The following is a 15,495-nucleotide window of genomic DNA, read 5'->3' as shown; positions in this document are numbered from 1 at the left end:
TAGTAGTAGTAGTAGTAGTAGTTGTTGTTGTTGTAGTAGTAGTTGTAGTAGTAGTAGTTGAAGTAGTATTAGTAGTAGTAGTGGTAGTAGTAATTGTAGTAATAGTAGCGGTAGTGGTAGTAGTAGTAGTAGTAATAGTAGTAGTAGTAGTAGTAGTAGTAGTAGTAGTAATAGTAGTAGTAGTAGTAGTAGTAGAGTAGTAATAGTTGCGAAATTGAACATATTCATATTAGACATCTCTTATTAGCATTAACTTTATCACAGTCATCATTTTGAAAGATCCTCACTACAAGTCATTGAATGTTTGTATGTGTGTATATATGTATGTGTGTGTGCGTGCGTGTGTGTGCGTGTGTGCGTGCGTGCGTGTATGCATTTATGTATGTATGTATTTATTTATTCATATTCCTATTTTTTCAAATCGAGTCAAAGAAAAACCAAAAACGCATGCGTGTCATGTGTGTTATCCTTATTACTATTGTCATCATTACACCCATCATCATTGCCATCATAGGAATTGCCACAATCATCATCATCGTCATCATCATAATCACCATCATCATCAGTAACGTCATCATCATCGTCATCATCATAACCATCATCATCATCAGTAGCGTCGTCATCAGCGTCATCACCATAACCAACATCCTCATCAGTAACGTCATCATTATCATCGTCCTCGTCGTCCTCATCATCTAATTACATATTCAGAAGAACCATTCCAAAGAGATGTTAATACTGAATTGAATAAAACTCTTTCTTTCTACTTCACTCTCTTGTTCTGTTCTCTCTCTCTCTCTCTCTCTCTCTCTTTTTACATACTCACTCTTTTTCTCTCTCTTTCTTTCACTCTTTCAGTCTGTCTCTTTCATTCTCTTTCACTCTCTGTTTTTCTTTCTCTGTTTTTGTGTTGCTATTTTTGTACTTTTCCATTCTTATCTCTCTCTCTTTGTTTTCAATCTCTCTTGCCCTCTCATTTTCTCTCTCTATTTTTTTCCTTTTCACTTTTTGTTGTTCTTCATTTTATCATTCTTTCTTTTCTTTCGGTCCCCTCTTGGTCGCCGTTTTCATATTTTCCTTCCTCTCTTCCTTTACTCTCCTAATTTTTTTTAATTTTTTTTATTCTTCTATTTTTTCTCTTTTCATCTATCCTTTACAATCTAATAATATTCTCAAATATCTCACAGGTCTTTGTTTTCAAATTTTCCGCTTTGTGTGTGTGCCTTTTCTCCAAACATGTATAAGTGTTTCTCAATGCATTATCATGAGCCAACTACTACAAAGTGTTAAAGATGGGGTTTTGTGGAGGTCGATGGTCGCCAATGTCCTGAAAGGATAAGGCCCGAGAAAGAAAGAATAACCATGGGCCCACAAATATTATAATACAAAATGGGCAAAACTAGATGGTTTAGTGGTTAAGGTGCCTGGTCCTGTAGTCGTAGTGACCGTGTTCAACTGCGAAGATATCCCTGTCAATTACATGCAATGTGTGTACTGAGTTGATTCACGTGCATTCGCATACGCTGTTGGTACCACTGGAAAATAGTTAAGCAAGAGATGTAAGAAATGAAATGCGAAACTATTTTAGAACATTTTGTTCACTAAATACACAACCACAACAAGCCCAACAATGACGTAGCGACAATGATGTAGTCACTCGACTGTTTGTTGACAACAAGTTGATAGCAACAAAACTTACCAAGACAGTAAAAATTACAGCAGCAAAAGCATTTAATAGCAGCACCAACATCATAACAACACTAAAATTATATCAATAGCGTGACGTCATCATCAAAACAACAGCAACAACAACAACAAACAACGACAACAAACAGCACCAGCAGCAGCATCAGCACAGACATTCAACAAGACACGGCCGATAGCGAATTTAATATCGACTGGTTGTTGACGCGAAACCAAAGATCATAAAAATTCACTTTTATGATTCAACTGTTTCCGGTTGTAAAAATGGATGCATCGTATAACGATCGTTCGCTGCTGAGGCGAACACAAACAGGTATGTTTCAATACAGCAACTTCACGGTATTTGTATATGAATACTGTAATACCATCTGGTGTTTTTGTTTTGATTTGTCTATTTGTTTATTATTTTTAGTACTTTCTCTTCTCTCTTCCTTTCCCTTTTTCTCTCTCTTTCTCTCTCTCTTTTTCTCTTTCTCTCTCGTACTCCTCTCCTTCTCTTTTTGTCTCACATTTCTTTCCATATACTATTTTTGTTTGATTCTTTTTCTTTCCATGTCATTTTTTCTCACTTTTTTCTTTTTTCTTTCTATTCCTTTCTCTTTCTTTTCACTCTCTTTCTCTCTCTCTTCCTATTCTCTCTCTTTCTCGCTTTCTCTGGGTGTATAATATAGGTTTAGGAATTTAGTGGATATTGTTTGGCAAAATTTCAAATTTTATACCCACGCCTTAGTAATATAAAGATTTATGTAATCTGTTTGCGTTCGTACGTGTTTCTCACAAGTCTTAGTGTGTTGGTTTTGTGTGTTGATGTGTGTTTGTGTGTTGTATGTATATATGGGTGAGTATGTGTTGTATGTGTAGTATAAATGTGTGTGTATGTGTGTATGTACTTGTATGAGAGCGTCTATAAAAGTGTGTGTAAACTAGGAAAGATACGCGCTGTGTACGTACACCGTAACTCCCTACGAATACGTGTGTGTGTGCGCGCGTGTGTGTGTGTGCGTGTATGTATTTGTGTGGGTGTGAATTGAATAACATCCGTGTGTCTGTATGTGTGCACGTTTAATTGAATATGTGTAGTTTTGTGTACGTCTTAGTTGGTGTGCGTGAGCGTGTTATTTTGCATGTGTATAAGAGTATTGTGAGATAACGTTTGCGTATTTTTGTACGCATCGTTATTCACATAAGTGTGTGAATATACATTTACTACTACTGCTACTACTACTGCTGCTACTGCTGCTACTACTGTTGCTACTACTGCCACGGTTACTATTCAAATGGTGAAGCCGACGACTATGAAATTTTATGCACATATACTTACATATTCTTACAACTTCTTTAATAGGTGAATTAAAGGCGAAGTAGAGTGTACATAAAATACATACATACAAACATACATACAAACAAACATACATACAAGATAGAGTGTACATAAAATACATACATACAAACATACATACATACAGCACACTACATACATGCATGCATATACACATTCATAAATACATGCTTAAAACACACATGCATGCATACTTACTTACATACAAACATACATTTTTTATTTGTCACAAGTGGGATATAGAGTTTGCTGTCTTTAAATAGCTATTTATATACATAAAAACGTATGTTAAAATAAGCACACGCACACATACACACACATACGTTTGTGAGTGGAATTATTTATATGTATGTTTATAAGGCAAAATGTACTTGAAATGGAAATTGATCAATAAGATTATGAATGAATGATTGGATGAATGAATGAATAAATGAATGAATGCATGGATGATTGGATGTATGGATGGATGGATGAATGAATGAATGAATGAATGAATAAATAAATAAATGAACAAACGTATGAATGAAAAAAGTGAATGAATAATAAGTAATTGTATGATTGAGTGTTTGATTGATCGATTGATCGGTTGAATGATTAAAAGAATGAATGAATGATTGATTATTTAAAATTAAAATGAAAGAGAAAAACTTGGAGATAAATTTGTCGATCCGGTAGAACTCTATTAAGAGTTCATTATTCTACACAGTCATTCATTCATGCATTCATTTACTTACTCACTCACTCACTCATTTTTCATCCATCTATTCCTTCATTCATTCATTCCTTCATTCATTCATTCATTCATTCATTCATTCATTCATTCATTCATTCATTCATTCATTCATTCATTCATTCATTCATTCATTCATTCATTCATTCATTCATTCATTCGCTCACTCACTCATTCATTCAAATTTTTTACTTTTGTTTTATTCAATTATATTTGTTCGTTCACTTTTTTTTTTTTAATTCCATTTATTCACAAAAAAAGTGAAAAAAGTCAGCCTAGCAATAAATGCTTATCTAGGGTTGACTCCCATAAAACAAGAAATAACATAGTAAGTAATCAAAAAAAAAAAAAAAAAAAACACAATAACATAAATGAGTAAAATAAATGTCTTTTAAATTCTTCAATGTTCTTAAATTTTCATGAATAAACTTAGAAATAAAACATCGATACATTTAAACTTAAAAAATGAATAAAATTAAGAATAAAATATTAATACATTTAACTTGAACAATTCAAAAATGTTCTCAACTTCTTTTTAAATTCTGTTAGATTATTAATTGATCTTAAATATTGTGGCAGATTATTCCATTTATAAGGTGCATAATAACAAAAGTTCCTGGATGTTATTTTATTTAAATTCATTAATGACTTAATTATATTAGTGTTGTTAGTTCTGTCAATCATGGGGTTAGCTATAAATTTAATTGTATTCATTAAAATTATATCAGTTATAGATGTTATATTGTTGATAATTTTAAATGTTAATAAAGATAATTTATAGGAATTTATTTCAAAAATTGATAAAATATTATTATTATTAAATATAATGTAATCGGCGTGATTATAATCGATTTTAAATAGAAAATTAATTATCTTTTTTGTGAGCTAAATAATTTGTTAAGTGTTGAAATGTTTGTATTACCCCATATTAGGTTACCATAGTAAAAATGGCTAGAAATTAATGATTGGTAAAGTAGTCTTTTAGTGTTATTATTTAAAAAAATTTTAACTCTTATCATTATGCCAAAAATTATATTGATAAAAATTAAAAATTTTTTAAATAATAATACTAAAAGACTACTTTACCAATCACTCATTTCTTTTTTTCACCAGTCTGTATCCGTATCATTTTGTAGAAAAAAATTTCATGAAAATTAAAAGAAAAACATTCAGAAAAAAACTTCGAAAAATAAAATAATAAAAAAAAAGAAAATCTATTGCTAGACGTAAGCATGCCAATACTGATGAGGAAATATTAAGTCAGTATCGTTTCGTTGAGGGAGAGATAACGAGCAAAAGAGAGAGAGTGAAAGAGAAATAGAGAAAAAGGGAGGGCGAAAGTGAAAGAGAGAGAGAAAGAGAAAGTGAAAAAGTGAAAGACTTATTTTGATAGTTAGAGAAAAAGAAAGAATGACAGAAAAAAAAGGATGAACAATGTTTTATATATATCTGAAAGAGATAGGGAGATAGAGAGAGAGAGAAACAGAAGAAAGAAAAATAGAAAAACAGAGACCGAGTCAGAGAGACAAAAAGAAAATAAAAAAAAGAAATAGAGAAAGAAAGAGAGAGATAGAGTGAGAGAAAGAACTCTTGGTGTAATTTGTGTTGCTTGGTCAGTCGGTTCGTGTTTGCTATAAAAGTTGTTCGCCGGCCAAATGTTTTTAAATTATTATCTTTGTTCTCGTCATTTTTATTTTCATTAAATGTCTTTGTGGGTAATTAGCGTCTAGTGTTCTTTATTTAATTAAATACCTTTGTTAATTTATCACTGATGTGTCTTTTGTCAATAGAACTGATGTTGTTGTCTTATGAATTTTCTAACTTGCTGGGTTTTACTGTATTTTTATTATTATTATTATTAGTAGTAGTAGTAGTAGAAGTAGTAATTGTTGCAACAGCAGTAGTAGTAATAGCAGCGACTGTAGTAGTAGCAGTAGTAGTAGCAGTAGTACCATAATTAGTAAAAGAGTAAAACTGTGCCATGAGTTGTAGATGATATATTGAACTGGTAGTAATAGCAATACTAATCGAGGTACTAGTACAGAAAATAAAGGTAGTTGTGTTAGTATTGCTTATACTTGTAGTTTCCTCGTTTTTCTTATTATTCATGTTATTCAGAGGTGTTCAGCAAGCGAACGAAATTGAAACATATTCACGTAGAAAACCTCGCTGCACACAAAACTCCACAAATTTCAAAATAGAAACAAATTGTGCATCGCAATTTACGAACATACGCCCAGAAAAAACACACCACACATACACACACAATCTCACACGCTCACATTAGCACACACACAACAACACAACATAACAAATAAAAAGCATTTAAGCTTCTTATTTGCATTTTAATTGGCTACCCATCTGATTGACGACGGAATATTGAAAAGGAGAAAATAAAATATAACTATGTAGTACATATATACGTATATACATATCTAAATAAACTGGTATGTATATATATATATATATATATATATATATATATATATATAGTGTCTTTGCGTCTGTGTGTGTTTGTGTGTGTGCGTCTGTGTGTGTTAGTGTGTGTGTGTTTGTGTATGTGTAGTGTAGGATATTCATCTGTGTGAATCAATGATGTGATGTTTGAACGTGTCTCAATTATTATTTTTGTTATTTTATAATTGAACTTATATATATATATATATATATATATATATATATATATAAGATATAGAAATATATATATATATAAGATATTGTAATATATATATGAAAAAATATATATATATAAATGGATATATGAAAATTGCAGTCTAAAATAATAAAAAAATTTTATCATTAATTTGAAAAAATTGAATAATATTGATTAATTAATTGCTCGAAAAATTGAAAAAACTTAGTTACAAACTCAACAATGCGGAAAATGCGGTGATTTTTCTTAATAACTGTATATATGTATATATATATATATATATATATATATATATATATATATATATATATGAATATATATATATATATATATGTGTGTGTTTGTGTATGTGTGTGTGTGCGTGTATAAAATAGCGTGCAGTGTATAATTATGTTTTGCGAGTGTGTCCTCGCATTTTAATTTGAGTGAGAGGAGCAAAAATTAAATTAGATGGAAAAAAAAAGTTTTTTTGTATTAACAAATCGAACGTGTTTGTGAAATAAGCGATTGCTCTTCAGGTTTTTCCATGCAGATAACATCGCGATATTAAGCTAAGTACAAATGATTAACATCTAACTTCAAGATACAAATAAACAATACAAAAATGCCTAAAATATACCCACATATCAACTGCTAACATTTAAAACATATACAACAACTAGAAAACATACAATTGTAAAGTTTAAAAATTAAATATACATCAAATGTATCTTTATGAATATAATTTGGCCACTGTTAAAAAGAACGCTACACAATTGCTGGAAGTGTGTGTGTGTGTGTGTGTGTGTATGTATGTGTTTACGATCGACAGAGAGAGAGAGAAAGAGAGAGAAAGGAGAAGAGAGAGAGAGAAGAGAAAGAGAAGAGTGTTTGTGTTTGATTGTGTGTGCGTGTGTTTAGATATTTATAGGAGGGAAAAAATATAGAGTGAGGATGAGGAGACAGAAAAAGGAGTGTGTGTGTGTTCGTTTGTGTGCGTGCGTGTATGTGTGCTAAGTATGTGATGTGTATACTGTGTGTATGTGTGTGTTTGTGTGTGTGTTTGTGTCTATGTGTGTGTGGTGTGTGAGAGAGTGAGTATGCGTGCGTGGTATGGTGTAAAGATTTGATGAATAGGACTGAAGGAAAAATTGATGGAAGGTAATTTTTAATTGTTAAAAAAATTAATGCGTCTATTAATAATGGAAATAATCTTTTTTTTGAAAAAATTAAAAAAAAAGAAATTTTTTTTTTGTGACGCAAATTTTTAATACGATATTGGTTGTCTTAGGTTTTCAATAATTTTCCCAACATTACTTATTAGATTTATTAATAAAGTTCATTATAATTTTGGTCATTTGATTCATTTTTCAATCTTTATTATGATTAATTAATTAATTAATTATTATTATTTAATTTTTATTAATAACTTTTTTATTTTATTTGTACAATTCGCCAAATAACAATTTGTGTTTTATCCACGTTCAACCTGACAAGACCATCACTCTTACTGGCCTAGGTTATCCATTTAAATTTCGCGTGCTCGTCTCTATTTCTCCGTGCCTGCGTGTGTGCGTGTCTTTAATTCTCTCTCTTTTCTGTGCGTGTGTGTGCGTATGTGTGTGTATGTATGTGTGTGTATGTGTGCGTGTGTTGTGTGTATGTGTGTGTGTGTCACTTTTTCTATCTCTCCTTCTCCTATATTTTCTTTTTTTCTTTTATCTCTCCTTTTTTTCTTCGTAGCTCTTTCTTTTTTTTAACTCAGTACGTTTTTGTGCCTCTTTTTATGTGCGTAATTATGTGAAAGTTTGTGTGAATTTTTGTGTTTATTTATACGTTTTTATGTGTGTTTGTATGTGTGTTTGTGTGTGTGTTTGTATGTGTTTTATTGGGTCTTGTATTTGTTTGAAACTCGTGGGTGTTTGTGCCTGGGTATGAGTACTAGCATACTGAGTGTGTTTTTGTGTTATCCTACATCTTATCTAGTTCGTATGCGTTGATACAATAAAAACGCAGGCACATGTTTACGATCACCCACTCAAGCAGGCATGTACAAACAACACACCACACACTTCAAATACTCTACAAACACGTCAAGAGCCTATTAAAAATACACGTCAAACACACGCCAGTTCATTCGGACACACCACAGCGCACCACAACGCACCACAACACACCACAACACACAACAACACACCACAACACAACACACCACAGCACACAACCTGCTTGATATACAACGGCGAAGATGGTGCTTAATGTATGTAGTAGCTTCTCTTGTTCTATTGCTTTTCTACCTGTCCGTGCTACATTAGGAATTAAATTTAAGACCTGATTTCTGGTTTCGGCAATTTTTTTACATTTTTCTTCCAATTTATACGCTGCTAGTGAGCACATTGTAATGTTAATTAAGTAAAATTAAGGGTGGGAGTTCATTATATCCTTGTAAAAGATGCTACACCATGGGGAGAATTTTTAAAAGCTATTCATTGGGAAAATAATCAACACTCCACACACTGGAAACACTCCATAGATAAATTAAAATAGACGAACCAACGTAATGTATTATAAGAAAAAAATACAAAAGAACATACTATCTTACACAACAAACAAACATATACATACAAACAAACAAACAAACACGTGCAAAAAAATGTCAAACACATACAATACAAAAAATATGCAAACACCAACATAATATAATTAAAAAAAAGTGTACAAAAGAAATGATTAAATAGAAATTCTTTTGTTTAATCTTCGTTCAACTATCGTTCCGCTGTATGAATTGTTTCATATGATTCCAATGTCTTTCCGCAAACCACCGACCATTCATTTTACCCATTTGTATGTTTTTTGTATGTATGTTTGTTTGATTGTATGTTTGTTTGTATGTTTGTTTGTTTGTATATTTGGTTTGAATAGTTGTAGGAATGTTCATGTTTGTGGGTTTGAATGTTTCATATGATTTCGACCAAGATCTACCATTCATTTATTATACCTATTGTATATTTGTTTGAACGTTCGTTTATTTGAACGTTCGTTCGTTCGTTCGTTTGTTTGTTGGTTTGTTTGTTGGTTTGCTTGCTTGGGCTATATTACCACATATATACATAAAAATAACAATTATTATAAAGTATGCATCGTACGTTAAACATGGCTAGACGGCGGAGAATGATTTGTGTGATCGTAATTCAGAAAATTATTTCACGAACATTAATTTCTTTTTTATCTCAGTTAAATGAGCATAATGTTTATATAATCGGAGGAATGATTGCAATGAACTCACGCGCGCATACATACAGACACACATAGAAAAACACACGCGCACATACATACAGACACACATACACAAACACTCGTGAACATTTATGCGTGTTTATGTGTCTTTCTGTTGCATAAGTACGAAGTGTATTAATACGAAACATTACCATCTCAGTGTACGAAAAATACCATTAAATACACGCACACAAGCACAAAGAGAAAGATAAATTTATGTTTTTATGTGTTTTGTGTGTATGTGCTGTGTGTATAGTTATTGTACGTGTGTGTATAGGTATGTATGTATGTGTGAGTGTGTGTGTATTTGTATGTAAGATGAATATTGTATTGTTTGTGTGTTTATACAGTTTCTTGTGGGATGTGCAAAACATGTATGTATGTGTGTGTGTGCGTGAGTGAGTGTGAATGTGCGTGCGTGTGTGTATGTAGCGTGTATGTGTGTTTACGTGTGTCGTGCCGAATAAATGTTGTATTGTTTGTGTGTTTATGTTGTTTGTATTAAGCATTTGAATCCACTGTTGACCAGCGTTGTGTCAGGGCGAGGTATTGTCAGCTAATTCTTTCATTATACGGATATTTACGATGTCGATTTCGTGTTTTTGTTGTTGTTTTTGTTGTGTGGTTGTTTTGTTGTTGATTTTGTTGCTGTAGGGTATTAGTAGTAGTTTTAGTATTATTATTATTATTATTAGTAGTAGCAGTAGCAGTAGTAGCAGTAGTAATAGTAGTAGTAGTAGTAGTAGCAGCAGCAGCAGTAGTAGTAGTAGTAGTAGTAGTAGTAGTAGTAGTAGTAGTAGTAGTAGCTGTTGTTGTTATTAGTTTATATTAGTAACATATTTTTATAGTTCTGTTGTTTTTGTAAAGCAAAGATAGTAGGCAGCTTTTTTTGGTCAAGATTGTTTCATAGCACTAGTTAATGTCTTTGTGGTTATGTGATAATGTGTTTGATTCAAGTTTATGTTTGACGTTATTTGTTATAAGGATTTTTGATGTTGTTTTGTTGATGTTTTAAACGTTAATGTTATTGTTGTTGTTAACATTTAAAAAAATGTAGATAGATGTAGTTATTATCCCTGCTGTTTTTGTTGCTATTAATAAATTATTATTATTGCTGTTATCGTTGTAATCATTATTATTATTGTTTAGTTGTTGTTACGGTGATGTCATTATCATCGTCATCGTTTTGTTGTTTCTTTTGCAACAACAACAACAACAGCATAGTTAGTTAGTTGTTTATGACCAAGATGTTGATTTAGATTATGACGATGTTGTTTTTAACAATTGCAGAATTCTTTTTGAATGTCTGGTGACAACGACGATTACATTAACGCCTATGATAACAACAACAACAACAACATTAAAAATATCAACCGCAACAACATTAACTAACAACTACAACAATAACGACAGCAGCAACATTAATAACATTAAAAACAACCACAACAACTACAACATAAACAATATTAACACTAATAACAACAACAAAGTAATAATAATAATAACATCAACAACAATAATAACATCAACAACAACAATAACATCAACAACATTAACAACCACAATAAATCTTAAGAATCTTGTCTTTTCAATTTCGCGAAATAAAGTATATATGTATGCATTTCTTATATAAATATATATATATATCTAACCAAATTGAAATAAATTGAATGAGTGAATGAATAAGAAAATGAATGAAAAAATGTATAATTGAATGCGTGAGTGAATTAATGAGCATATTAATGAATGATTGAGTGAGTAAAAGTGTGATTGAATGAACGAATAAATAATGAAAGGGTTGAATGACTTAATGAAACAATAAGTGAACGAGGAAACGAGCAAACAAATGAATGGATGAACGAACGAATGAATAAATGGATGGACAAATGAATGAATGGATGGACGAATGAATGAATGAATGGACGAATGAATGGAAAAGTGAATGCCCGCACTGAGATATCAATGTAGCAACATGAAAACTAGAATAAAAAAATCAAATGCCAATAAAAACCAAACACGCTTGTTCTCATATATGAATATAAATTACGAACAATCAGGCAGTAACAACGCAACACACACATATTCACACACAAACAAACAACACACACAATAACTCAAACAACACACACGCAATAACACACACACAAATACAAACACACAATAACACACACAAACAAACAATACAGACCTTTGTATCTAAGAAGAAACCTGCCCAAACCTTCCAATTGTTGCTTGGCAACCGTGGTCACAACCACGTTACTGAATTTCGACTTCAACAATTCACTCTCCTCCCCTCCGGTTGCGTGGCACGTGGTCACCCTGGTCACGTGGTCTGGAATAGGGATGTGACGAATGCTGTTGATGTTGTTGTTAGTTGATGGTAAGATGATGTTGGTAAGCATTCGCCGGTTCGTTATGATTTGGTCGATATCTTCGATCGTTAGCAGATCGTAGCATATCGGTTTGAAATCGGTTTTGAAGCGATTTGAATTCTGTAAGGAGTTACCGTGTCGGTATTTTTGATGATCGGTATTGTGTTTTCGGTATTTATCGGTACTTTCTTGGTATTCTGGCGAGACGTAACGCAGGTATAAAGTGATTTGCTGCCCTCTGGTTGTCGTTATTAACCATGGGCATGACGGTGAGGCGAAGTTGTGCTTCAGTGTCTGTACACTGCTGAGGTATATGCGATCGTCATCGTCGTCGTTGTTGTTGATGATGTTGTTGTTGTTGTTTAGGTGCTTTGTTGATGTTGTTGTTGATAGTGTCGATGTTGTTGCTCTCGCTTGCGTTGTTATGCGTTTGTGGACGAGACATTCGTTTGATTCGGTCTCTAGAGCTGTTGTGTTTGTCGGACTGGTTGTTGCTGGGTGTTGCTAATTGTATTTGTTTTTTTTGGTGTTTGTGTTGGTGTTTGTGTTGTTTTTGTTGAATGGTTTGTTGTTTATGATGTTGTTTGTGTTTTATTGAATGTTGGTTATTTTATTCGTTGTCGAACTGTGTTATAAAAGTGTGTGTGTGTGTTTGTTTGTTGTATGTGTGTGTTGATGATGTCATAAATGTTATTGTGACGTCATATTAAACGTCATATTACTACCTCTGACGCAGGCGTACGTGACTTCAATGTAAGCAGCAACATCTTCAGGGCAGGCAGTGCGCTCTCGAAGCGTTGTGGCATCGAAAACCCTGTCAGATTCAATTAATTAGTTTATTTATTTATTTTATTAATTTATTTATTCACTCAGTCATTCGTTTGTTTGTTTATTCATGCATTCATTTATTCACTCGTTCATTCATTTGTTCGTTTGTTGGTTCGTTCGTATGTTCATTCACACATACATTCATTCATTTATCTTTCCATTCATCTATTCAATCATTCATCCATTCATCCGTTCACACATCTATTCATTTATTCATTTCAATCATTGGACAGTTCATTTCTCAACCAACCGACCAACCTGAATCTGCACTCCTGGGCGCCCGTGCACATGTGGTCCAAGTGGAAGAGTGCATCCATCACACACCCAGTACCACCATAATCTCCTTTTACACATTTTCCTGAGTGAGTGAGTTGGTGAGTGAATGAGTGAGTAAGCGAGTGAGTAATTGATGAGTGACGAATGAATGAATGAGTAATAAGTTGAGTGTGGGAGTGATGAACGAATGAATGAATGAGTGAAAAAGCGAGTGAATAAGTAATAAATGAATGTCTCATTGAATTAATAAAGATTAAAAAAAATGAAATACGTTTAAATATTTTATAATATAATTCATTTAAAATTCGTTAGAAGTACAAATGCGATTGTACGTGTGTGCGTGTATATGTGTGTGAATGTTTGTGTGTATGTGTGCCTGTATGCTTACCAACCTATTTTCATCCTTCCATACTTGGCCTCTAAAATGACGATGACGTCATGAGGCCTTGTGCACGTGATCTGCACATGCTCGTCTTGGCAGAATTCTCGCGTGAATTTTTCTGAGGATATAAAATGGTTTCGATGATGGTGATGATGACGATGACGATGATGATTGTGATGATGGCGGTTATGATGATGGTGATGATGATGATGGTGGTGGTGATGATGATGGTGATGACGACGATGATGGTGTTGATGGTGTTGTTGATGATGATGATGATGATGATGATGATAGTGACGGTGATGATGATGATGATGATGATGACGATGATGATGGTGGTGATGGTGATGATGACAAAGATGCTGATAATGATACCGTTGCGTCCTGAGGTAATGATGGTAAAGATTTAATTTTGACAAATCGATACCTTAATCTCACCGCGGCCTTTCATCATCATCAACCACATCGGCATCATTATCACCCCCATCTACGTCATCGTCTATGTCATCGTCTGCGTCATCATCATCATAACCATTGTCTTCTCTTCGTCAGCATAATTAATACCACCATTATCATCATCAACATTCAATTATTCATTCACTCGTTCTTTAATTAATCTTGACATTCAATTACTCATCAATTATTTAGTAATGAAAGAGTAAACAAATTCATTCAACAAGTCATTCATTCATTCATTCATTCGTTCGTTCGTTCGTTCGTTCGTTCATTCATTCATTCATTCATTCATTCATTCATTCATTCATTCATTCATTCATTCATTCATTCATTCATTCATCTATCCATCCATCCATCCATCCATCCATCTATCCATCCATCCATCCATCCATCCATTCATTCATTCATTCACTCGGAGGTGCATGTACGTTAGTGGAATGACAATCAATTGGACGAAAAATAATTACATGCGACGCAATTAATTCAATTTTATGCGACAGATGGCTTTGCAGAAAAACAAAAACAAAGCAAAACAAGAAAAAAAAATATTAGGAAGTAGATTTATAGTGGAAAAAACGACAATAAAAATGAACAAAGGGCAGAAAAAACTCAAAAAAATGTGTGGGTTAAATGTTTGAATGAAATTTTTTGTCGGAAGAAAATGATGTAGAAGTGAAATAAAGAAGGAAAGAAAGAGAGAGGAAGAACTGAAAGAAAGAGGAAAAAAGAGAGAGATGGAAGAAAAGAACGGATAAAAATGAGAAACAGAGAGAAAGAGAAAGAGGGGAAGAAAAAGAGAGAGAAAGAAAGAAAGAGAGAATGAAAGAGAGAAAAAAAGAGACAAAGAGAGAAAGAAAGAGATAAAAGAGATGAAAAAGATAAAAAGACACAAAAATAGAAAGAAAAATTAAATAGTTAAAGATAACAACGGAAAGCCGAAAAATGTTGCGAGATTATTTACAAAAAAAATTCTTCAAAATAAATGAAATAAAAAATGTTTGACGCAAAAACACGTTGTGGGGGGATGACGTTTAAACGTTAATTGATGCATTTATACACACTACACAGACACATACAACACACACACACAGACAAACACACACATACATACACTCACACACAGATACACAGACAGACACACACACACACAACACTTGTATAGCGAGATGGATTGAACTCGACCAAAAAATAAACTTGAAGCGTTTGCTTTATGAAAACTTTTGTAATAAATAAAAAATTTGTAATGAATGAATTACTAATTATAAATTATTTTCGTTAATATTTTTTATAATTTTTGATGGGAATAAATAAATAAAATTAATTTTTCAATTATGACTTATTTAGCCCGCTTAACAAATACATCGTCAAGTATATTATTTAAAAGCATTTCAATTCCTTGCATTAATAAATACGTGCGTGTGCGTGCGTGTGTGTGTGTGTGCGTGTTTTGTGTGTGTATGTGTTTTTGTGGTGTCCGTGTGTATAAACAATACTGCTGAC

General features: G+C 32.5%; 2 protein-coding genes across 2 annotated transcripts in view; both read right to left on the bottom strand.

Annotated features, from left to right (window-relative positions):
- HELRODRAFT_182197 (hypothetical protein) overlaps window positions 1-1,862 on the bottom strand; it is a gene marked incomplete at both ends in the record, with an annotated part of 11,730 nt that extends 9,868 nt beyond the window's left edge. Inside the window, one exon of the mRNA XM_009032504.1 lies at window positions 1,821-1,862. Coding sequence (XP_009030752.1) covers window positions 1,821-1,862 — 42 coding nt within the window. The remainder of the gene's footprint in view (window positions 1-1,820) is intronic.
- A 6,261-nt stretch (window positions 1,863-8,123) lies between these two features.
- Window positions 8,124-14,011, bottom strand: HELRODRAFT_182196 (hypothetical protein; the record flags this gene model as incomplete). Its single annotated transcript, XM_009032503.1, has 7 exons — window positions 8,124-8,185; window positions 8,703-8,789; window positions 11,870-12,520; window positions 12,779-12,867; window positions 13,140-13,239; window positions 13,550-13,657; window positions 13,978-14,011. The coding sequence occupies 7 exons, from the start codon at window positions 14,009-14,011 to the stop codon at window positions 8,124-8,126; spliced, it is 1,131 nt and encodes a 376-aa protein (XP_009030751.1).
- Window positions 14,012-15,495: the final 1,484 nt, after the last annotated feature.

The sequence above is a fragment of the Helobdella robusta genome, assembly GCF_000326865.2.
Source record: "Helobdella robusta unplaced genomic scaffold HELROscaffold_82, whole genome shotgun sequence".
Taxonomy (NCBI): Eukaryota; Metazoa; Annelida; class Clitellata; order Rhynchobdellida; family Glossiphoniidae; genus Helobdella; species Helobdella robusta.
This window is presented reverse-complemented; position numbering and strand designations above follow the sequence as displayed.